At 44.6% G+C, this 24,693-nt stretch overlaps 1 protein-coding gene across 3 annotated transcripts in view; it reads right to left on the bottom strand.

The window, feature by feature from the left end:
* Positions 1-24,693, bottom strand: part of STK31 (serine/threonine kinase 31) — a 5,081,810-nt gene that overhangs the window by 2,888,037 nt on the left and 2,169,080 nt on the right. For all 3 annotated transcript variants that reach the window (XM_044067546.1, XM_044067547.1, XM_044067545.1), the window contains one exon: positions 15,609-15,724. In XM_044067546.1, coding sequence (XP_043923481.1) covers positions 15,609-15,724 — 116 coding nt within the window. The remainder of the gene's footprint in view (positions 1-15,608; positions 15,725-24,693) is intronic.

The following is a 24,693-nucleotide window of genomic DNA, read 5'->3' as shown; positions in this document are numbered from 1 at the left end:
CCCTTGCCGAGTTTGCATGGAGGTTGAATTTCCAGATGAGGGACACCCAAACAATTAACGCATGAAAGATGCCCATCTGAGTTAGGCATCTTTCTGCCACAGTCCTTACATTGCTTGAACCTGGAAGTTCCTTTTCTGCCATTTTTCTAAGCAAGTAAACATCATGCCCACACACACACACACACACACACAGTCACTCGCAAGACAGGGAAGATAAAGGACAACCCCCCCCCCCTTTTTTTTTTTTTTAAATATACCAGCAATGGTACATCAAGACTACCCAAAAAAGGGTGAACAGAAAGGAGGAAGGGGTGGGGAGAAAGGATACCAATGATGGTACCAAAGAATTACCAATGGTAAGAGGAGACGAGAGGCCTATACCAATGATGGTAAAACAGAGATACCTTGAGTAAAAAAATGGGATAAAGGATATAAATAGAGTCACTCACACCAAAAGAGAACTATACGATAGAAAAATACTACCAAAAAAGGTAGAAAGATAGCTAAATAACAAAAAAAATTTGAGTACTTAGCTTAGAGCAACGGCTGATGCGTCCAATTTTCTATGCGGTACACGAGATCTGAGGTAATGGGAAGAGAAGCAGTATGGGTACAGCTTTACCTCGACAGTTTTTTGGCTGACGCAAGCTAGTACAACAGCAGATTTGGTTCCGAGGGTTCGGAACCGAACCCATCAGTCAAGAATGAATAAGAAGTTATGTACCTACCATAACGTTCCATGTTAGTTGTCTTCTTCTCGCCTTCTTTCTTGCTGGATGGGTTCGGAGCCGATCCTCGGCTCCGACTCGGCCAATACTAAAAGCTCGAGAGCTAATTCCACCGGCTCGAGGCTCCCCTATATCCCACAATGCTAGGCGGTAACAACTCAGATCTCGTTTGATAGCTATACCAAGCAATCCTAGTCTCCATAGAATGGAGTAGGGAAACCCACCTCAAAACAATCTGCGTAAAGGAAAGGCAGACCTCAGTAAGGATAGAAGAGGTGGAAGAACGTGTGGGAATGACAACTTTCAGAAGAAAAACACAAAATGAATTCCAGTCGGTCTGTTCAGGCTTGGGGGAAGGCGGGTGGGACGCAAGAAAGAAGGCGAGAAGAAGACAACTAACATGGAACGTTATGGTAGGTACATAACTTCTTAATGTTAAGTTGTCAATCTCACCTTCATTCTTGCTGGATGGGACCGCGTCCCTAGCACCTTATCCCGGGTGGCCTATCTGAACAGACTCTTGAGAACAGTGGAACCAAAATTGGCACGACTTCTGGAAACCATGTCCAATTTGTAATGTGAAATGAATGTATGAGGAGAAGCCCAGGTGGCTGCTGCACAAATTGAATCTATTGGCAGCCTATCCTGAAAAGCTACAGATGTAGCTAATGCCCTACTTGAATGAGCTCTAGGTCTTGAGGGTAGTTTTTGATGTCTGATCTCATAGATGAAGGTAATTGTAGAGGTGAGCCATCTAGAGAGGGATACTTTAGTAACTGGAAGGCCCAATTTACCTTCCACATATGACAGAAACAATTGATCAGATTTCCTGAATTGTTTAGTCCTGTCTAAGTAATATCTAAGTTGGCGATGAACATCCAAAAAATGTAGCTTTTGTTCGGACCTGTTTGAATAGTTCGGGAAAAAAACGGGAAGATCAATAATTTGGTTTAGGTTTATTTGAGAAGAAATTTTAGGCAAAAAGGATGGATTAGTACGGAGGGATACTCTATCTTTGTGAAAAATTAAGTAAGGAGGACGACTGCACAGAGCATGGAGTTCGGATACCCTTTTTGCTTAAGTTATAGCTACCAGAAAAAGTGTCTTCCAAGAAAGCAACTTCAGAGAACATGAAGCCGCCGGCTCGAAGGGGGGAAGAATTAAAGATGCCAGAACTAAGTTCAAATCCCATTGAGGCGGGGGATCTTTGATTGGAGGTTTAAGAAGAACTATACCCCTTAAAAAGGCTTTACAGAGTTTGTGAGCCATGATGCTAGACTCTGAAACACCAACATGAAAATTTGATATGGCAGCCAATTGAACTCTAATGGTTGATGCAGAAGATCCTAAATGAAAGAGTTCTGCTAGAAAGTCTAAAATAGACTGGATAGGTGCAGTAAAGGGATCTATATTTTTTGATGTTGCCCAAAAGGAAAAACGTTTCCATTTGCTACTATAAATCTTCCGGGTAGAAGATTTATGAGAGGCTATCAAGATATCTCAGACCGAGCGAGATATTGAGGGAAGCCTGGCTAAGGTTGGAATCGGAGAAACCACGCTGTGAGGTTTAGAGAAGGCAGAGATTGGTGCAGCTGACCCGATTGGTGGGTTATCAGATCTGGTACTGGGTCCAGATGCCAAGGCTGCTCCAAAAGGTAATGATGAAGAAAGGGAAACCATATCTGTCGAGGCCAGTAAGGGGCAATGAGGATCATAGTCACTCTCAAGGCGATGGCTTTCTGAATTAGTTGAGATATCAGTGGAAAAGAGGGAAAGGCATATAGAAGTCCCCGGGGCCAATCGTGGACTAGAGCGTCTCTGGTGGGATGGCCTGGTAATGGGAAGAGAGTGAAGAAGTCGTGACACTTGCTGTTTTGGGGAGTAGCAAAAAGATCGCAGCAAGGCTGGCCCCATCTTAGGAATACTTCTTCTAGAACTGATTTCTTTAGAGACCACTCGTGGGGCATGAGAATTGCTCTGCTCAATTTGTCTGCAATAACGTTGGATTTCCCGGGAATGTGCATTGCTATCAGAAAACGCTAAAAAGAGATCGCCCATTGCCAAAGTCTGAGTGCCTCTCGACATAAAGGGTATGATCTGGTTCCGCCTTGTTTGTTGATGTACCACACTACGGACATGTTGTCCGTTTGAATTGCAATAGTCCCAGTGGGAAGAGAGTCGTGAAGGGCTTGCAACGCTAAAAGAACTGCTCTCATCTCTAAGACGTTTATGTGCAAGTGGCACTCGAAAGGTTGCCACGTGCCCTGGACTGTCCTGCCCTGATAATGCCCCCCCCCACCCGATCAGGGAGGCGTCTGTTGTCAACGTGGCGACCGGGGGGGGGAAGTGAAGGGTCTTCCTCGGAGAAGTTGAGGAGATGTGATCCACCAATACAGTTGATTCTTGCATGCTTGAGTTATCAATATGGTATGGGACATCGGGAGCTGTTGAAAGGACCATTGAGTAAACAGCATCCATTGGGGGATCCTCATGTGAAAGCGAGCTAAGGGGAGAAGGGGAATAGCTGCTGCCATGAGTCCTAGTACCTTCAAAACCAGTCTGGCTTTGACTTTGTTGCATTGTAAGAGAAGAGAAACTTGGTTCCGAATGTCTGACACCCTCTGCTCTGTGAGTCTGGCTGAAAGATTGAGTGTGTCTAAGGTGGCGCCTATAAAGACAATAGATTGACAAGGCGACAAAGCAGATTTTTCGAAGTTTATCGAAATGCCTAGAGCTTGGCAAGATTGAATGGTGAAGTCCCTGGATGGGAGAAGCTGATGTCTGGTGGTGGCGGTAAGGAGCCAGTCGTCCAATTATGGAAACACCTGGAATCCTTGACGTCTCAAGTGAGCCGCGACCACGGCCATGCATTTGGTGAACACACGGGGGGCTGTAGTGAGACCAAAGGGCAGGGCCCTGAACTGGTAGTGACTGGCTCCCAGCCTGAAGCGGAGATATCTCCTGGAGCGTCTGTTCATTTTGATGTGGTAGTATGCGTCCTGAAGATCTATGGAGCACATCCAATTGTCCTGACCCAAGAAGGGTAGAATGGACTGTAGCGTGACCATCCGGAATTTTGTTTTCTTGACAAACTTGTTTAAGTAGCTGATATCCAGTATGGGTCTCCAGTCCCTTATTTTCTTAGGTACCAAAAAGAATTTGGAGTAGATTCCGGATCCTTGCTGGTCTGTCGGGACTGATTGGATAGCTCTTTTTGATAGCAGCTTTGAAATTTCTAATGCTGCTTGTTCCCTTAGACCGGGTGGAACATCTGGAAGGGATCTTTTTGGTTGGGTTGGGATGTGAATAAAGGGAATTTTGTAACCCTCGGATATGATCGACTGTACCCATTTGTCTTGAGTAAGGGAAAGCCAGGCTTTTGGGTACAGTGATAACCTTCCCCCGACTGCCTCCGAAGGTGGACAGCCGGGCAGCCCCTCAGGGGTGCTGAAAGGGTTTGTCAGAGAACATTTCTCTGCTACCCTGGTTTTGCGGACCTCCTCTGCCTCTAGGGCGGCGTCTATTATTATTCCCCCCTCTGCCTCTACAGGAGAATCGGCCTTGTGCGTCAGATGAGACTCCCTGGGATTGTTTGCGGAACCACATCTTTCCTCCCCTTTGACCTTTGGGATAGGGTCTAGAAGGGGTAGAAAAAAGGACTCCTACAGCAGAGAGAGTCTTACCTTCTATCTCGCACCTGGTCAACGTATCCTTCACCTGTGGACCAAACAAGGATGATCCATCAAAGGGAGAATTGGTGAAGGACGCCTTGAAAGGGTCCGCAAAGTTGCATAGCCGCATCCAGGCGTGATGTCGTAAGGCAACACCTGTGCCTGCGGCTCTACTCGCTCCATCTGCTGCATATGAGACCAGCCGCATGGAGGAGTTAACGATGGAATTTAGGGTTGCCAACTGGGAGTTCATTGTATCTTTGAACCCCTCAGCTGTAGGATCCTTTATCAGTTCACCCATATCCTTGAGTAAATCTCTCTGGAGACGAGTGAAGTGGCATAAGTAGTTCAGCGACGCATTGAAAAGGTCGCTGATGAAAACATCCGCTTGCCGTACCTGTCCATGGTCCTAGATTCCTTATTAGGAGGATGGACAGGAACCGAAGGATCAGCTAATTCCTTCTTTGTGGCCGCAGCCACCACCATGGCATCAACAGGGACACCTTTGGATAAAAAATCTTTGTCTCTGGGGGCAGTAATAAATTTGGATGGTCTCCTCGGGGTGGGTTCCACTGAGTCAGGAGCCGTCCAAGCCCTCCTTGCCACCACTTCCATAAGGGGGTCAAAGGGAGGGGACACCCAGGAGGTAGAAGGGCGAGCCAAACGCCTCAAGATACACTGACTCATCCTCCGAAGGGTTAAGGGCTGGCCAGTTCCCCCTCTGTTTCAGGATTTCAAGGATGTCAGCAAAGGAGACATCCTCAGAGGGGGATCGAGGGGAACCTTCGGATTCCTCTAAGTCAGTGTCAGAGGTGATAGACTCAGGGGAGTCAATGTGCTTCCTCTTGCACTGCCTCTTCCTAGGGGGATCTCCTGCAGGGTCAGGAGAGGCCTCGGAAGAGGAGGAAATTCCCAATGGGGAAACTTGAGGAGTTGGCTCTCTGCGGTCTGAGACAAAGGGGTGAGTAGAAATCACCGCAGGCACTGTAGATGGAGGGGCTGAAGGAGCTGACTGTGGGGCAGAACTTGGTTCCAGCACGCTCCGCATGACCTCGAAGGCACCCCTGTCAGGCAAGGCCCGAGGCCCCCGCTCCAAAGAGACAAGGACCTCCCCCGGCACTGACAGAGACGGCTCCGAAGCCGATGTCGGAGCCGAACTCACCAACGCCGAAGCCCCGAGAGGGAGAGCGGGGTCGGACAAGGGTCCGATGCCACTCACCCCCTCGGAGCCGACAAAGGAAGCTCGGCGCCGAGATCCCTCCAAAGAGGAGATCGGAGCAGACGATGGATCCGAAATGGAAGGTATCGGATCCGACGCACCGACAGTCATGGCTCCGACAAGCCTTGGCTCCGAACTCGAAGGAGTCGGAGGAGGAATGTATTGGGGAACGGGAATAGCCACTGACTTGTGAGTCGGGCTATGCAGCATTTGGGCCAGTGCCTCGGACTTGAGAAGTCTACTCACTACCCTTTGCAAATCATGGTCGGATAATCTGGAAGACCGAGAGGAATGAGTTTTGTGACTTCGTTCCGAAAGGAGAGGGGATCCTGGCGCCGAATGCACGGATCCGATAGAGGGGGATCTGGACCTCTTTCTCAATTGTGGCTCCGATAAAGGTATCGGAGCCGACAAAGTTTTATCAGCCTCGGCTCCAGCCGGAGCCGAGGTAACAGTATGGGGCTTAGAAACATCGGCTCCAGCCGGAGCCGATGTCGAAGCCGACTTAGATTTCTCAGCAGTCGACTCTGGAGCAGGAGCCGACTGTTTAGAAGTTTTTGGAGGCTTCCCCGACCCAGACTGAGTTGGGGGGCCTTCAGGCTTTAATAAGCCCCGCAAGATGAGCTTATTCTTGCGTTCCTGCAGGACTCTAGGGCTAAACCCATGACAAAAGGCACAAGAGTCCTGCAGGTGCAAAGGCCCCAGGCAATACACACAAGAAGTGTGACCGTCTGTCAGAGACATTTTCTGACAGCACAAGTCACACTTCTTGAAGCCGGAGACCTTATCTTTAGACATAATACAACAAGAGAGCCTAACACACACAAACACACTACAGACATTCTCTTTAGAAATATATTAAAATAAATTTTAAGGTTAAACCACTAACACACACACACAAGCCCTTACAAAAAACTAATTTAGTAAAGGACTAGGGGGAGGGAAGGGGCCGAAGGCCTAGAACAAGGAAAAAAAAGGGAAAAGGGGCTCGACAAACAGGGGTCGATTTGTCTAAATTTTTAAATTAAACTGAAAAATTAAGTATTAAAATTAAAAAAGGGGTTTTTAGAAGTACCTAAAGGTAAAACTGTAACTAACCTGCCTGAGCCGGTAGAAAACGCACCTCATCAGCTATAGCGGCAAACGAGATCTGAGTAGTTACCGCCTAGCATTGTGGGATATAGGGGAGCCTTGAGCCGGTGGAATTAGCTCTCGAGCTTTTAGTATTGGCCGAGTCGGAGCCGAGGATCGGCTCCGAACCCATCCAGCAAGAATGAAGGCGAGATTGACAACTTAACAAGATTGACAACATCAAATATTACGATCCAAGCCTCAAACTCCTCCCTCTTCCATAATGCCTCACTTCTCGTCTAACCCTTCAGATCAAGTTTGCTGCTCTAGCTACAGAAATCTACAATAGTTATCACCAGAAAAAAATATACATCATCGTAATCTGGAGCTCAAACCAGGAACCTATGGGTTCTTACATCCTCTAGATAGCTCTCAACATTTGGGATGGAAGGGTGGGACATGAGGAAGAATTAAACTGGATAACACAGATGCCAAGTTATGTTAAGTACATAACTTCTAAATCTGATGTAGTCCATTTCATTCTTTTGCACTCTAGGGTCAGAGTCCCCAGCTACATAAATCCTGGGTGGCCCTCATGGAAGGATTATGGCCACGCACAGCTGAACCAAAGGATGATCTGCTCCTAGTTACAACATCCAATTTGTACTGAGAAACAAATGTATGAGACTTGGACCAAGTTGCTCTTGCACAAATTTCATCAATAAATGGTCTGTCAGAAAAGGCAGACAAGGTGGACACTGACTTGTTAGAATGAGCTTTTAGGGTAAGCTGCTTTTCAAGGAATAGACTGCAGAAATACAATCAGAAATCTGCTTTGCTAGACTAATTTTGGACACTACCTGGCCTAGTCAACTAAGTGAAAAGGAAATGAATAGCTGCTCAGATTTTCTATGCTGCTTTGTTCTATACAGACAGAAATGCAACTGTCTATGGACATGCAGTATATACTCACCCTTGTTTGTGTGATTAGGAAAAAAGACTGGAAGTGGATGGATTGGTTAATATTTGTCTCTGTAGCAACTTAAGGCATAAAGGTAGGATTTGTTCTTAAGGAAACCCTACCTTTAAACAACATACTGTAAGGTGGCTTGGATGATAAAGCTTGTAGCTCCAGACACACGTTTTGCTGAGGTAATGGCAACTAGAAAAATAGTTTTCCCCAGACAGAAATTTCATTTTGCAGGAATTTGCAGGCTCAAATGGTTTCTGAGTAAGGCCTTGAGGCACGATGGTAAGATCCCAAGATGGAGACGGATCTTTTAATGGAGGCCTAAGTAGAAAAACCTCTTTCATAAAGTTGAATTTACAATCGCTGCCACTTTATGGTGGAAACACTGGCCCTGTGTAGATAAAATGAACTCAGAAGTAGGAGTATATCCAAGACAGAAGCTGAAAATTAATCAATATTCTGTTTTGATGTCCAAATTGGAAATCTCTTCCATTTGCTACTATAATCCTTTTTTGTGGAAGGCTTTTGGGAAGCAAGTATAATTTCTCTAACTGGGGAAGTCAGCCTGGACTTTCATAGAATCACTGGAAGTGGAGAAACCAAGTGGTTAACCTTAGGGATCTGAGGTTGGGACTTTGATGCTTGACGGATGGGAAATCAGATCCTGCCTGGGATCTAGTATCCATGGAGGATACCTGTGAGACCGCAGTAAGGGGAACCACGCCTGACTAGGCCAGAAGGGGGCAATGAGGATCAGAGTACTCTTCAATTTGCTGGCTTTCTGTAGAAGTTTGGGGATCACAGGTTTTGGAGGATAAGCATACAAGAGACCTAGGGGCCAATCATGGACTACAGTGTCCGTGGGTGACTCCTTGATTGGGGGATCAAAGCGAAGTACTTTCTGCACTTGTTGGTCAGGGGAGAGGGAGAGAGGTCACAGCAAGGTTGGCCCCATCAGCGGAATATCTGATTCACTACTGACTGATTCAGGGACCACTTGTGTGAACTTGAGAAAGATCTGCTCAGTCGGTCTGCAAGTACTTTGGACTCCCCAGGAATCTGCATTGCAATGAGAAAGCAGTTTGAAGAGATTGCCCATTCCCACACTCTTATGGCCTCCCTGCATAAAGGATATGTCTGGGTTCCCCCTGCTTGCTGATATACCAGACTACCGACATGTCTGTGAACTGCAAGGGTTCCCTGAGGGAGCCAGTTGTGAAAGTCTTGAAACATCAGAACAACTGCCCTCATCTCCAGGAAGTGTGTGTGTAATTTGGTCTCTGCTGTGGACCATATATCTTGGACCAATCTTCCCTGATAATGCCCCACCCCACCCCAACAGGGAAGCATCCGTAATCACAGGGGTCTACTACACATGATCAAAATTTCATATGACTGAAATTCATTTGACTAAGACCAGAACATCAAAAGTTCAAAACACTGAAAACTCACTTGACTGAAACTCATAACACTGACACATTAAAGTTAGAGGTATATGCCCTTTTCCCCACTGTAGTGCAATCCTGGAGTTAGTATATATAGTTGGGGGGGGTGTGGGGCACAGCCCCCCACACAGTTTAGGTATATATTGTCTTCTGCAAAGTGTTATTCATTGCAGTTATAAGTATCCATATGTATGTTTTAAAATGTATAATGTACACATGTACACACTAAACTGAAGTTAAACAATGTTAACTAAGTTAGTTTCTCAACACTACACTCTAAACACCACATACTAAAAACAACAATGATACCATGAAATACTTTTTTTTCTAAATAAATAGAGGTAAAGAGATGAAGAAAGGGACGGCCAATGGTCACTAAAGAGAAACATGGAAGGGAGGGGCAAGCAACCCTAACATCCGTAAAAAACTAGCGAAATAGGAGGGGAGGACAGATATAAGAGTAAACACTAATGTGAAGTTAAAGGGAGATTTACTGAGAAAAAGTTAGAAATTCATAGGTTAATAGATACCAAAAAACACTCATCTCTGCTCAAGGCAACAGAAGCGTGTCTGAGCTGGAAGGCAGTGAATGAGATCTGGGGGGTTAGAGAAGAAGTGAGGCATTATGGGAGAGGGTGGAGCTCGAGGCTCAGATCATAAGACTTGAGAAGTGGCTGAACTGGATCCGAGATTGGATCCAAAGACCCAAGAGTGAGGAAGAAAGAAATGGGCATCATCAGATCTGATGCTGTATGAGGATTTTCATTGTTATTTATCTGGAACAACTAGTTTTTTATGTTTCAAGAAAAACACAAGTTAAAATTGATTACCTTGACATCACTATTTATAAAAATCACACAGGTATACTGGATACCATGCTTTACAAAAAGACAGTTAAGTTCAACTACCACCTACATAGGTCAAGCATGCACTCACCTTTCATATATGAAAATACTGTAGCAGGTCAAATAGGTAGATTGTCTTCGCTAAATACAGCTGATGAGACAACGTCCATTCAAATGCAAAATCTAGCCACTGACTTTATGAACAGAGGTTATAATCCTGATGAAGTAAACGTTACAAAAGATAAAATTCTTGATAAATGTGCAAGTGATTTTAAACCTGTTTTTTCTGCATCAGAAGTGATAACAGAACAACCTAAAGTAAATAAAGGACACAGATGCATGCTTACCTATAATACTAATACCAAGCCAATGCAAAGTATAACAGAAATACTGGTCTATTACTGAACAGACACCAGAACTTGCGGTTGTGACTTGAAATTTGGATATAAAAAGAGTAGAAACCTGAAAAATAAATGTTACAAACAGCAACCAAAAAATAATAAGTTATGATTTGTAAAATAGGGCACTTTATGCTGCCATAACTGTTTACTGTTAAGAACATTTGCGTAAACTCAGCTATACAACATCCTCTACATAGCACTCTGTTCTTCAAGCATATGGAACTTGTGATACGAAGAAAGTTATATATATGGCTAAGTGTGTGTGCTGTCAAGCCTATTACAGAGGCAAGGCAAACTTAAGGAGTCTATAGGAAGTCATCTTTCCGAAATATCAAGGAAGGTGATTACCAACACTCTTTACAAGTACGTATTTAATACTGATGCAACACATTCTTTTCAGTTCCTTATCTTGCAAGAAATTCAAAGATCTATCAGAGGGGGTGATTCACTTAATTATACAGAAAAAGAAGAACTTAAGTGGATTTTGAGCCCGTATTTAACTGGGCCTCAAAGGTTATGCAAGTATTGAAGCTGTTTTAAATGAGTTACATGATCAAGTTTAGAGAAACTTGTTTCTTTAAATTCCTTAAATTAAGCAATGATTTTTCTTAATTGTTTTATCACATGACTATTTGTATTGTGATAACAGTACTGGTGTAGTTGATGTTTTTAAGCCTGTATTGATGTAGTTAATGTTTTAAGCCTAATGAAGCATTATGCAAAAGTTTTAACAAGCTTTTTAGCTGTCAGCAGTATGATAGTATTTTGAAGTGAGATGTTTGTGGTTCCAGTGGACTTATTTTTTTTGCATTGTGCTTTTGTGAAGACCACTTTAGTATTACACTGTTCTCATTTGTGACATTTTTATGTGACAGTACACATCTTGAATATCTATGGAGCACATCCACTCATCCTTGCCCAAAAAGGGCAAAATTAACTGAATTCTGACCATCTGAAAATGTGTGTGAAACTGATTTGTTCAAGTTGCTGAGATCTAAAATTGGTCTCCAGCCCCCACCCGCCCATTTTCTTTGGCACTAAAAAGAATCTCAAGTAAGTTCAGGATTCCATCTGGTCTGGTGGGATATCTTGGACGAGTCTTGTTGCTAGCACCTTTTGTATTTTTAGTGCTGCTGTCTTCCACCGACTGGGTGGAACACCAGTAACCTTGCATGAGGATGGAGGTGTAAGGGAAAAGGGAATTATATAACCTCTACAAAAAATCTTATGCACCCATGAATTTTTTATGATGTCTAGCCAAGATCTCTGGTGCAGAGATAAATGACCCCGGAATGCCTCCTGAGGGGGACAACTGGGCCACCTTTCAGGAGTGCTGGTAGGGTATCTCAGAGAAAGAATCTCTGGACACTTGGTTTTGTGGGGCACCTCTGACATGAGTGTGGCATCTTGCATTTGAACACCACCCCCCCCCGGATCTGGGGGAACTATCTCCATGTAGATCTTGAAAGGACTCCGAACCACATTTATTGCCCTCATTCCTTCCTAGAGAAAGTCCTTTGAGGGGTTAAAAAATGTACTCTCACTGCAGAGAGGGTCTTTCCATCCTGCTTGCACCTGGAAAGTGTCCTTCACTTTGGGGTCAAATAAGACATTTCCATCAAAAGAAGCATTCACAAAACAGGACTTGAAGGGCACTGCAAAGCCACACACTCACATCCAGGCATGCTTAATGGAAAGGCCTGCACCTGCTGCACTTGAGGCACTCTCAAGCTGCATAAGTCTCATGGACGAATTTGAGATGGACTGAAGGGTTGCCAACTGTGTGGCCACAGAAGCAGAGTCTCAGCAGTAGTGGTCCAAAAAGGGATTATGACAGTTCCTTAATCAAGTCCCTCTCAAGTCTTGTGAAATGTGCCAAATAGTTCAGCGACCTAAGGGCAAAGTCACTGAAGCATACATATGTTTCCCAAACCAACCCCAAGCCCTAGACTCCCTGTTAGGGGAATGGACAGTGCAACTTTGTTCTGCAAGTTCATAGGTAGGTACTAGGCTATCAGCCCTGGGGCCTATACAAGCCCAGCCAAAAAGGTACCCTGGCTTTTGCCACCCAAGAAAATTATTTTTCTGTGCCACTGTCGAACAGAGCCACAGAGGAGATCCCCAAGGTGAATTTCCTATTTCCCATCCAATCATCAAGATTTTTCTTGAAGAGTGCTAATGAGGAGCTTTGTTTGATATAGATAGGTAGTTTATTCCAGAGTATGGGAAGTCTCTGACAGGAATCTATCCCTCCGGCATGTTCTGTTTATTGTAGTGACAAGGTTTAGGTCCCTAGAGCGTGTAGTTCGGAGGGATTGGGATTTCTTTAAGTGGAGCATGTCCAACAGCTCTGGGTTTGACAAAGCTTTGTATGTTGGTCAGAGATCACCCCTGAGTAGGTGATATGCGACTGAGTAAAGCTGGAGTTTTTTGAGACGGTATGTGGAGGGCATCTGTTTGAGGCCGGTAATCCTCTTTGTGAGGTATTTCGGTGGCCTTTCCAGTTGTTGTAGATGTCTTGTGAGGTACATACCAAAAGGGGCATTTGTACTCTATAATGGGTCTAATGAGTGATGAGTAGAGGGGAACAATGACCTCTTTTTTTCTGGATGAGAAACCTTTTGTGATGAGGTGTGCCACGTAGAAGGATTTTCTGACTACTGTGGCGATGTGATTATCAAAGGAGAGACTACTGTCCACCTGTGTCCCAAGGTCTCATCACACTTTCGGTGTTAAGTATACTACCTGTCTGCCTGAACTGTCTGTTCAGGGTGGTGGTTATAACCCCATTCTGAAAAATATGGGGAAGCCCTAGTAGACCTTAACTCATTCACGGTCGCTGTCATTCTATTTCCATCATCTTGTAACCCCTCTCATCAAACCTTTCCCTAAGGTTTTCGAGTTCTTGTGCATAACCTTCATCAAGGGGGTTAAGCCTAGATGCTCTCATTAGCTGTCCCTTCAAAACATTGTCGAACACATACCTAGGATGCATGCTTCGTCTATGAAGAAGGGTGTTCCTATAACATGCCTTCCTGTGAACCGAAGTGTTCAATAAACCATTGTCAAGTCTCTTGACTGAACAGACAGTGAAGACGGGTGAATTGAGAGTACCCCTTTTCTTTACGGATGATGTTAAGGACATAGAGAGAATTTTTGAAAAGCATTGGTCCACACTTTTGATTGATAAGGATATTGCTGACATTGTGGGCGTTAGGCCGAAGTTCTTGTATAAGAACAAACAAAATCTGAAACGGATGCTATGTCATCACCCCCTTGGTTTACAGAGTATTCGTTCCGTTCACAATACTACTCCTTGTAATCAATGTAGGCAATGCCAACATATTGATACGAACAATACTTTTGTACATCCGGTCACTGGATATGAATTTCAGTTTCACACTATGACTACTTGTCAGAGTATGAATGTTGTATACTTAGCCAGGTGCAGATCATGTACAGCGTTCTATATTGGGAAAACCAATAGACAGTTGAGGGAACGCATCAGGGAACATATCTATCACATACGTATTGGCTCAGAACATAATGCACTGGCGAAACACTGTAAATCTTTAGGGCCTGACCATACTTTTAGTTTTTTCTGTCATGCAATTTGTTGCATCTAGTCTTAGGGGTGGTGATATTGAGAACTATACCGAGGAATGTGAGATACGTTGGATCATCCACTGTAGGGCGGATAATAAACCGGGTCTAAATGACAAGGTCCATTTGAAGCCCATCCTCAGCAAAAGAAGACTATCTAGACCCAAACTTAGGAGACTGTATTAACTTGTATTTCAGCTCTGTGTCCCATCAGCGCAGAGTTTAGTGTTGGCATTCAAATATGTCTTACTTTTTAGTGATTTTACTATCATCATTATTTTTATTTTTATTTATCGTTCCATTGATTTGTAAATAAATGGTACCTTTAAATATTTTAACATTTAAATATTTAATTGGTTTGATGACGTTTGATGAGACATGAGCCTATGGCTTAGGTCCATCTGTTTTTTAAACTACTGTTTAATGAAGAGACTTAATGTCTGATGAAGCCTAATGGTGAAAGCGCTTACTTGTGTGAATAAAAACTATTATGCCAGTTTTAATGTGGTGTCGACTTCACAATCTTTGGATATTTACTCCGCTGTAAAAGCATTGTGGTTTATTGCCGTTTTTGCTCCGGTGAATGCTTTGGAAACAGTTGCAGCTATTATTTTTTCTTTAGTTACATTAAATAGAATTTTTCAAACTGTACAGGGCTGACAAGATGGCCAAAAATCACAAGTGTGCAGCACTCTGCTTAAAATACAATGCAGCAGCTGCTGCAGTTTTGAACTGGGTCACCATGACAGCAGTGATGTTATTTTATTTTTTTTTATTACTGTGCATCTTCAACACCTCTACCAAGTAGAACATTCCTTCAGTGTACAGCACTTTATTCAATGATAACACCAGAGAATTTCATGAAGACCTGGAGTGACAGCCATTCAAAGAAGGCCATTGTTCAAGCAGTTGAGAATTATGCTGCTCCGGCACCGACTCTTCCTACTTTAACTAGCAACTACGGAGGTATTAATTCCCCTGCTACAGTTAAATGTATGTAGCTTACCCCCACTGACTGGGTTTTGAGGGAGTGTACTCTTCCTAAACACACTGGTTCAAAGGTTGCTTTGTTGCTCCTGACAAGCAAGTCTGACTTACCTACTAGACAAGCTGTAGTTGATGAAATGCTGCTCTTATTATCAAAACTGTTACTCAGTTATTTCTTAACTTCACAATTTATGTCTTACGGTTCATTAAATGGACTGTCAGGGTTATAGTTTCTCTTAAAACAGGGTGCAGGTTGGGACAGAAGTGTCAATACTACAGTGCTAAAATGTAATGACTACAAATCATTTTATACATATCAATAAAGCTATGTCATGCTCTGTCATATAAGATGTACTTCTCTACGTGTCATTTTACAACAAAGGTCAACATAAAAGGAAAAATATTCTGCGGTTTGAGTGATAATGGTATTGTATATTTTTCGATGAAAGGAGCAGATCTACAGAGGTCTCAAAAGCTGGATACTACACTAAGTACACAACAAACTATCCAGCATTTGCGAATAAAACAATGCATCAAACACAGCACCTTACCTGCATCAATTTGTAGTGGAATAATTTGCAGAAAAATGACTGCCACATGCTACCTTATGATTAATATGCAATTATTACAAAAAGAACATTTTTCCCCTTAAGAATGTGAACTCTTACCTGACTTTTCTTAATGTAGCAACTTTGCTGGCCAAACCATGCAATTCTTTCTCAACTGCAGACTTTGTGCTATTCTGAAGTTCTTCTATTTGTTTAGTGTATCCTTCCTTTTGATACTAAAGTAGAAGACAACATGAAAAAAACAGTCTGTGCTCCTTTATCACATGGTGTGTGTGTGTGTGTGTGTGTGTGTGTGTGTGTGTGTATTATATTTATTATTTTTTTAAACAAATGCACAATTCTTCTGGACGAATATCAAGAAATACAATGGGAAAAATCATTCAGTCATTAACTGGATGACTATATGGAAATTAAGTGGAAAAATCCATGTACTTATCTGAATCGAAATAAAAAGTACAGTTGTGTAAGAACTTACCATAACAGTTGAAAGTCATAACCATCGATTTCAGATCATCAAGCTCCAGATACTTGAAAATGGGGGAAAATCTTTTATGCAGGGGCCACACCCCCAAGAGTTATGTACGCCAACTAAGAGTTTGCATTACATTGGAAAAAGGGCAATCTCCTGATCTCCAGAAAAATGGGCAACCAGTAAAATGCAAGTTTATTCTAAATGCTCAACCAATCAATGTTTTGATATTATGAAAATTCAAACAGTTAAACTGATTTCATTCAAACACATTACAGTTGCAGTAATACTAACTTAAAGGACATATACAGGACAAGGATACAGTGCATCTGGCCAGTTTACAAAACGTTAAGTACCGTCCTCTCATGTTGTATGTCTATCCTATGTGCAGTTACGTAAAGGACTTACAGGCTTGGAAATCCTCAGAACTTTCTTGCAAGAAAAAAGGGAGCCAAGCCTCAATAAGGACAGACCCCAAAAAGAAGAAAAAAAAGAGGATGGGAAAGGTATGAACATCCACCTTTGTCACACACAAAAAAAAAAAAAGAATAGGCAGAAATAAGGAAGGAAGGTGCATATACTGCAAGAATGATCTATCTGAACATAAACGGTTATTGGCAAGTTTACACAACCATATTATGCTCATCATTAGATTACTGTTGAGTAATGCTAACTTATGGCGACTACTTTCAGAGCCTTTAGACAGAGTGGAGGTTTGAGGAACAGAATTGGAGTTCAACAATCCCTGAAGGATGGTTATGGAAAAATACTCTAGCCCTGGAAAGTGAATCTATTTTGCAATATTTAGTAAAATGTGGATAGAAGACCAAGAAGCTCTCTCTATCTTGGTTTTAACAACAGGACCCTGAAAAAAAGCTCCAGGAAAAGCTAATATTCTGGTAGAATGTACTTCCTTCAAATCCTTGGAAAGACTCTCCATTGAGAGAATAGCAGAAATACCAGATATGGTTTGTTTTGAAACTGAGACCCCCACTTACTTCCCCTCAAAGGAAATAACCAATTGGTCAGACTATTTTTTTGTCTTAGTTGGGCAGAATGTCAGTTGCCTGTGGACATTTAGCAAATGAAGGATTATTTCCTATTTATTTTGTGGATAGAATAAAAAACATTTATGTAGACAGATTAGCTTAGAGATATTTCACACTGACAACTTTGGGCATTAAAAAAAAGGTTATGTCACCCTGTCTCTACGGCAGGGTGAGAAAGCTTGTAACACAGAAACCCTTTGAACAGATGTTAAGGCCACTAGTAACACTGTCTTCCAAATACATAATTTCAAGAAAGCATAGGGAACTGTTTCAAATGGAGGAAAAAAAGAATTTGTCTTACCATAATGTACCAAGCTCGCACCAGCCGAAACAACTCTTGAGCTAAGTCGCTACCCAGAATGTACTTCTCCCTGTTACCTCAGATCGAGTTTGCTAGAGAAAGAGAGGTAAAGGTAAGGCCACTTCTGCGCAAATAATCTAGGGGCATCCACTTAGACCCAAAGCATCCCCCAGGAGCCTAAGGAGGGTGGGAAGTGATGAATGAAAGAAGATGAACAATACAGATGGAACGTTATGGTAAGACAACTTCTTTATCTGATGTTGATCTTCTTTCCATTCATCACTGATGGGACAGAATCCCAAGCTACCTTGAGGTCCATGGGCGGCCCTTATGGAAGAACATTCCTGAGTACCACTGAGCCAAAGGCAGCTCTCCCTCTGGAGGCCAAGTCCAATTTGTAATGATTTATAAAGGTATGAGACTTAGTCCATGTAGCTGCTGCGTAGATGTCATCCATGGAAGCCCTGGAATGGAAAGCTACAGATGCTGCAATAGATCTAGTGGAGTGAGCTTTAATTTTTGGCACAGGTTCACTACTGAGGGAGTAGATGAAACGTATGCAGTCCCTTAGCCATTTTGATAACATAACCTTGGAAACAGCCTCTCCCATTTTAGGTCCAGAAAAGGAGATGAAAAGCTGTTCCAATTTAAGGATAGGTTTGGTCCTGTCTAGGTAAAACCTCAGTTGTCTATGTACATCTAAAGAGTGAAGGCAGTACTCTCCTCTAGTGGCAAAATTTGGTAAATCAATGGTCTGGTTTATGGAGAATTCAGAAACAACTTTAGGAAAGAAGGAAGGATTCGTCCGAAGTGATACTCTGTCTTTATAAAATACCAGATAAGCCTGCAACTCAGACTCTTCTGGCAGACGTGATGGCGACCAAGAACAAGGATTTCCAAGACAAAAACTTTAGGTCACACTTCGCCAGAGGTTCAAAAGGTTTTTGAGTCAAAGATTGAAGGAATATAGTGAGGTTCTTTGGTTCCACGGGCTGTCTCACAGGAGGCCTGATATGAAGGGTCCCTTTGAGGAAAGCTCTTCATAGGCATAAAGAGATAAAAGGAGTGCCATCTATACCATTTTGGAAATTGGAAACTGCCGCTAGATGTACTCGTATGGTAGAGGCAGAGGGTCCATTATCAAAATACTTAGCCAAGTACTGAAGCACTGCAGCTGAATACAGGTCTAGCATGTTATCCTTGGACCAGCTGGAGAACGTTTTCCATTTATCCTGATATAGTCTTCTGGTGGATGGTTTATTAGAGGCCAGAATAAGAAGTTATGTACCTACCATAACGTTCCATGTTAGTTGTCTTCATCTCGCCTTCTTTCTTGCTGGATGGGATCTAAAGGGGTTTGGAGCCAAACCTCGGCTCCGACTCAGCCTTTTACTAAAGCTCAAGAGCTATTTACCGGCTCGAGGCCTCCCCTTATCCCACAATGCTAGGCATCAGATACCCAGATCTCGTTAGGTAGAGCTAACACCAAGGAAAAAACACCAATTTCCACCACAAGGTTTACCTACAGTGCTACAAGCAGAGGAGGATGTAACCTAAGGAGGCATCAACCATAGGAAGAAGGCCTCAAAAAGAGATTCCTCTCGGTCCTGACCAGGCTAGGCGGATGGAGGGTGGGACGCAAGAAAGAGGGCGAGATGAAGACAACTAACATGGAACATTATGGTAGGTACATAACTTCTTAATGTTAAGTTGTCTATCTCGCCTTCATTCTTGCTGGATGGGACAGCATCCCTAGCACCTTAGCCCTGGGTGACTCATCGAAACAGACTCTTGAGCACAGTGGAACCAAAATCAGCTCGACTCCTGGAGGCCACATCCAACTTGTAATGTGAAATGAAGGTATGAGGAGTGGCCCATGTGGCTTGCAGCACAAATAGATTCCATCGGAAGTCTAGCCTGAAAAGCTACCGACGTAGCCAATGCTCTTGGTGGAATGAGCTTTTGGTTTTGTAGGGAGTTCCTTATGTCTCAGTTGGTAGATCAAGGTAATAATAGAGGCCAACCACCTGGACAAGGTTACCTTAGAAACTGGTAGGCCCTGCTTGCCCTCAGCATAGGACAGGAAGAGTTGATCTGATTTTCTTGTCTGCTTGGTCCTATTCAAATAAAAGCATAATTGTCTGTGAACATGCAAATAGTGTGACTTTTGTTCAACTCTGTTTGAATAAAGACAGGAAGATCAATAGCCTGACTGAGATTTGTCTCTGAGGGTATTTTGGGTAAAAAGGAAGGATCAGTCCTGAGTGAAACTCTATCTTTGTGAAAAATAAGATAAGGAGGGTGAATACAAAGGGCTTGAAGTTCCGATACTCTTCTGGCTGAGGTGATGGCAACTAAGAAGAGAGTCTTCCTGGAGAGTAACTTTAAGGAACAAAAAGCCGCAGGTTCAAAAGGAGGGAGAATCAATGAAGCTAATATCAAGTTCAAATCCCACGGATAAGGGGGATCTTTAACTGGGGGTCTAAGTAAAATAGTCCCCTTAAGAAAGGCCTTACACAGTTTGTGGGACATGATACTGGACTCGGATAGACCAACATGAAAATTAGCAATAGCAGCCAATTGGACCCTAATGGTGGCAGACGAGGAACCTGCTCGAAAAAGTTCCGCCAAAAAATCCAACACATTATGGACAGGGGGCTGTAAAGGGGTCTATATTCCTGGCCTCTGCCCAAAGGGAAAAACGTTTCCACTTAATAGCATAAGTCTTCCTGGTAGAAGACTTATGCGAAGAAAGTATGATTTCACGCACTGACTGAGAAATATGTGGAAGCCTGGCTAAGGTTGGAAGTGGAGCAACCAAGCTGTGAGGTTGAGAGAGCGAAGGGATTGGTGCAGCTCGCCCGACTGATGGATCAAGAGGTCTGGCACTGGGGCAAGATTCCAGGGCTGCTCCAGCAGGTGACGATGCAGGAATGGGAACCAAATTTGTCGAGGCCAGTAAGGAGCAATGAGGATCATCCTGGATTCCAAAGCGGTCGCTTTCTGAATCAGTTTTGGAATTAAGGGAAAGGGAGGAAATGCAAAGAGAAGACCCCGGGGCCAATCGTAAATTAGAGCATCTCTGGGGGAATGGCCTGGGAGGGGAAAGAGAGTGAAGAAGTCGCTGCACTTGCTGTTGAGAGGGGTTGCAAAAAGGTCGCACCAAGGTTGACCCCCATCTGTGGAAATTTTTTTCCGCTGACTGATTGAGAGACCACTCGTGAGGCATAAGAATTGCTCTGCTTAGCCTGTCCGCTATGACGTTGGATTTCCCGGGGATGTGCGTTGCTATCAGAAACTGTTTAGAGGAGATCGCCCACTGCCAAAGTCTGAGTGCTTCTCAACATAAGGGATAGGACCTGGTTCCGCCCTGCTTGTTGATGTACCAGACTACCAACATATTGTCTGTCTGAACTGCAATAGTCCCGGTAGGTAGAGAGTCCTGAAGAGCTCGCAACGCTAAAAGTACCACTCTCATCTCCAAGACATTTATGTGCAGGTGGTACTCTAGGGGTTGCCAAGTGCCCTGGACAGTCCTGCCCTGAAAATGTCCCCCCCACCCGATCAGGGAGGCATCCGTCACCACCGTGGCAACTGGAGGAGGAAGGACAAACGGTCTGCCCTGAAAAAGTTGAGGGGAGACCATCCACCAAGAGAGATGGTTTTTGCATGATTGGGTGATTATTATGTTGTGAGACATTGGAAGCTGTTCGAAGGACCATTGGGTAAAAAGCATCCATTGAAGAATCCGCATGTGAAATCGAGCCAGGGGAAGTAATGTGATTGCTGCTGCCATGAGACCCAAGGTTTTCAGTACAAATCTGGCCTGAATTCTTTTGCACTGTAGTAATGTTTGAACATGTCGGTGTATGTCAAATACTCTTTCTAATGGAAGCTTTGCCGACAGTTCTTTTGTATTTAGAATGGCGCCTATAAAGGTTATAGATTGACAAGGCGACAATGCAGACTTTTCGTAGTTTATAGAGATACCTAGCTCGGAGCAAGTTTGTATGGTATAATCCCTGGCTCGGATTAGCTGATGCCTGGTGGAAACAGTTAGGAGCCAGGTGTCAAAATATGGAAACATCTGGAATGCTCGCCGTCTCAGGTGAGCAGTAACCACTGCCATGCGTTTGGTGAACACCCTGGGGGCTGTGGTGAGACCAAAGGGCAGGGCTCTGAGTTGATAGTGACTGGCTCCCAGCCGGAAGCGGAGAAACCTTCTGGAGCATCTGTCTATTTTGATATGGTAGTACGCATCCTGAAGGTCTATAGAGCACATCCATTTGTCCTGACCCAAAAAGGGTAGAATGGACTGAAGCGTGACTATCCAGAACTTCGTTCTTTGAACAGATTTGTTCAACCTGCTGAGATCCAAAATGGGTCTCCAGTCCTCTGTCTTTTTTGGTACTAAAAAGAACTTGGAGTAAATCCCGGATCCTTGCTGGTCTGCTGGGACTGGTTGGATGGCTCTTTTTTTCTAGCAGTTTTGAAATTTCTAGAACTGCTTGTTCCTTTAGACCAGGTGGAACATCTGGAAGGGACTTGTTTGTTTGTACGGGGGTGTGGACAAAGGGGATTTTGTAACTCTCTGATATGATCGACTGTACCCATTTGTCTTGTGTGAGGAGTTGCCAGGCTTCTGGATACAGTGACAATCTTCCCCCGACTGCCTCCGAAGGTGGACAGTCGGGCAGTCCCTCAGGGGTGCTGAAAGGGTTTGTCAGAGGATTCCCTGCTACCCTGATTTTGCAGACCCCCTCTGCCCCTCGGGCAGCGTCTACTGTTGTTCCCTCCTCTGCCTCTGGAGGAAAACTCACCATGTGTGTCAGGCACAACTCCCTGGGGTTTGCGAAACCACATTTTGACACTCTTCTGACCTTTAGGGTATGGTCTAGAGGGTGTAGAAAAACGGACTCCCATGGCACAGAGAGTCTTGCCTTCCTGCTCACACCTGGTAAGTCTATCCTTCACCTGTGGTCCAAACAAAGCCGAACCATCGAAGGGGGCATTGGTGAAGGACGCCTTAAAGGGGTCAGCAAAGTTACATAACCGCATCCAGGCATGTCTTCTCAAAGCCACGCCTGTGCCTGCGGCCCTACTCGCCCCATCGGCTGCATAAGAAATGAGCCGCATGGAGGAGTTAACTATAGAGTTAAGGGTAGCCAGCTGGGAGTTGATCTTTTCCTGAGACCCCGCAGCAGACGGATCCTGAAGGGTATCACCCAGTTCCTTAAGGAGATCCCTTTGAAGGCGGGTGAAATGGCACAGATAGTTCAGTGACCGCATGGAAAAGGTCGCTGAAGAAAACATCCGCTTCCCATACCTATCCATTGTCCTAGATTCTTTATTAGGTGGATGGACAGGCACAGAAGGGTCAGCCAGCTCCTTCTTAGTGGCTGCTGCAACCACCATGGCATCAACAGGGACACCCTTAATAAGAAACTGTTTATCGGACGGGGCTGTGATGAATTTTGTGGGCCTGCGGGGAGTTGGTTCCACTGTGTCTGGGGCCGTCCACGCCTTCCGAGCCACCACTTCCATGAGTGGGTTGAAAGGCGGAGACACCCAGGAGGTGGAAGGGCGAGAATCAAATGCGTCCAGGTACACCGACTTGTCCTCGGAAGGGTTAAGGCCAGGCCAGTTCCCCCTCTGCCTTAGGATCTCAAGGATGTCTGAAAAGGATACATCCTCAGTGGGGGACCTTGGGGACCCTTCCGAATCCTCCAAGTCTGTGTCCAAGGTGACTGACTCAGGGGAGTCAACATGTTTCCTCTTACATTTTCTCTTTTGAGGGGGCTCCTCTAAATGATCAAGGGAGGCCTCAGAAGAGGAAAATAACCCCAATGGGGCTACCTGGAGCACCTGTTCTCCACGCCTGGGGTCAGGAGGGTGGACAAAGACTGACACAGGCACCATGGGGGGAGGAGCCGAAGGGGTCGATCGTGGAGCAGACACTGGAATCAGCACGCTCATGACCTCAAAGGCACCCCTATCAGACAGAGAAGATGGTCCCTGCTCCGAAGAGACGTGAACCCCTTCCAGCACCGAGAGGGACAGCTCCGAGGCCGATGTCGGGGCCGAGCTCACCTGCGCAGAGGCCCCGAGAGGGATAACGGGGCCGGACAAGGGTCTGATGCCACTCACCCCCTCGGAGCCGACGAGGGTGTCTCGATGCCCGGATCCCTCCAAGGACGGAACCAATGAAGAGATCGGAGCCAACGAGGGAGGCGAAAGGTGTGGCATTGGCTCCGACGATTCGAGCCCCAACAAGCTCCGGCTCCGAACATGTTGGTAGGGTCGGAGGAGGAACAGTTGAAGCAACAAGGATAGCCACAGTCTGTTGAGAAGGGCTAGTCAACATTTTGGCCAGTGCCTGCGACTTTAGGAGCCTACTGACCACGCTAAGTCATGATCCGATAACCTGGAGGACCGAGAGGAATGGGATCTATGGCTCTGCTCCGACTGTAGTAATGGGGACCTGGGAGCCGAGCGAATGGACTCAAAGAAGGGAGACCTCGAACGCTTTTGACTCAGAGAAGGCTCCGATAGAGTCGGAGCAGACTGAGGCCTCGAAGTGTCGGTTCCGGCCGGAACCGACAAGGAAGCAGAAGCTCCGCCCGGCGTCGGCTCCGAACAGGGAGCCGGCGGTTTGGCGGGCTTTAAGGATTTAAGGGATCCTTCTGGCTTCAATAAGCCCCTCAAAATGAGCTTATTCCTACGCTCCTGCAGGACTCTCGGACTGAAGGCATGACAGACCGAACAAGAGTCCTGCAGATGTAGGGGGCCCAAACAATAAACACAAGTAGTGTGACCATCTGTCAGAGACATCTTCTGACAGCAGGAGTCACACTTCTTGAAACCTTGGTATCTTGAGACATTACAAAGAGATACCAAGGAAAAAAATTAACTAGTGCCCTAAAACAGTAAACACACACACACACACACACACTAGATAAGAATAAGGATATCAAAAAAAAAAAAAACACTATAAAGTACAGTTTTGTACCTACCATAAATGTAGATGTTCGAAGATCCACATTGCTGCAGTCATAACCTGTGGGTAGTCCGCTGTCCTCGGTCGGCCCGAATACCAAAGTATTAGGCTGGCGTCGGTCATGGGCGCTCAGATCTGACGTCAGTGCGCCATGGTATTAAAGTGCATGACCGACGTCATATCCTCAGTCTTTTCTTGCCCCAGATGTCAGAAGGCCCTAAAAAGAAAGGCCACAGCCAACAACAGAAAAAAACCTCCAAAACCCATGTACAAACAACATCTACCACCCAAACCATACAACCACTCCAAACTACAGAGGGGAAGGAGGGAGGGTAAATTGGACTGCAGCAATGTGGATCTTCGAACAT

The sequence above is a fragment of the Protopterus annectens genome, chromosome 3.part1 (genome assembly GCF_019279795.1).
Source record: "Protopterus annectens isolate FY-2018-M chromosome 3.part1, PAN1.0, whole genome shotgun sequence".
Taxonomy (NCBI): domain Eukaryota; kingdom Metazoa; phylum Chordata; order Ceratodontiformes; family Protopteridae; genus Protopterus; species Protopterus annectens.
This window is presented reverse-complemented; position numbering and strand designations above follow the sequence as displayed.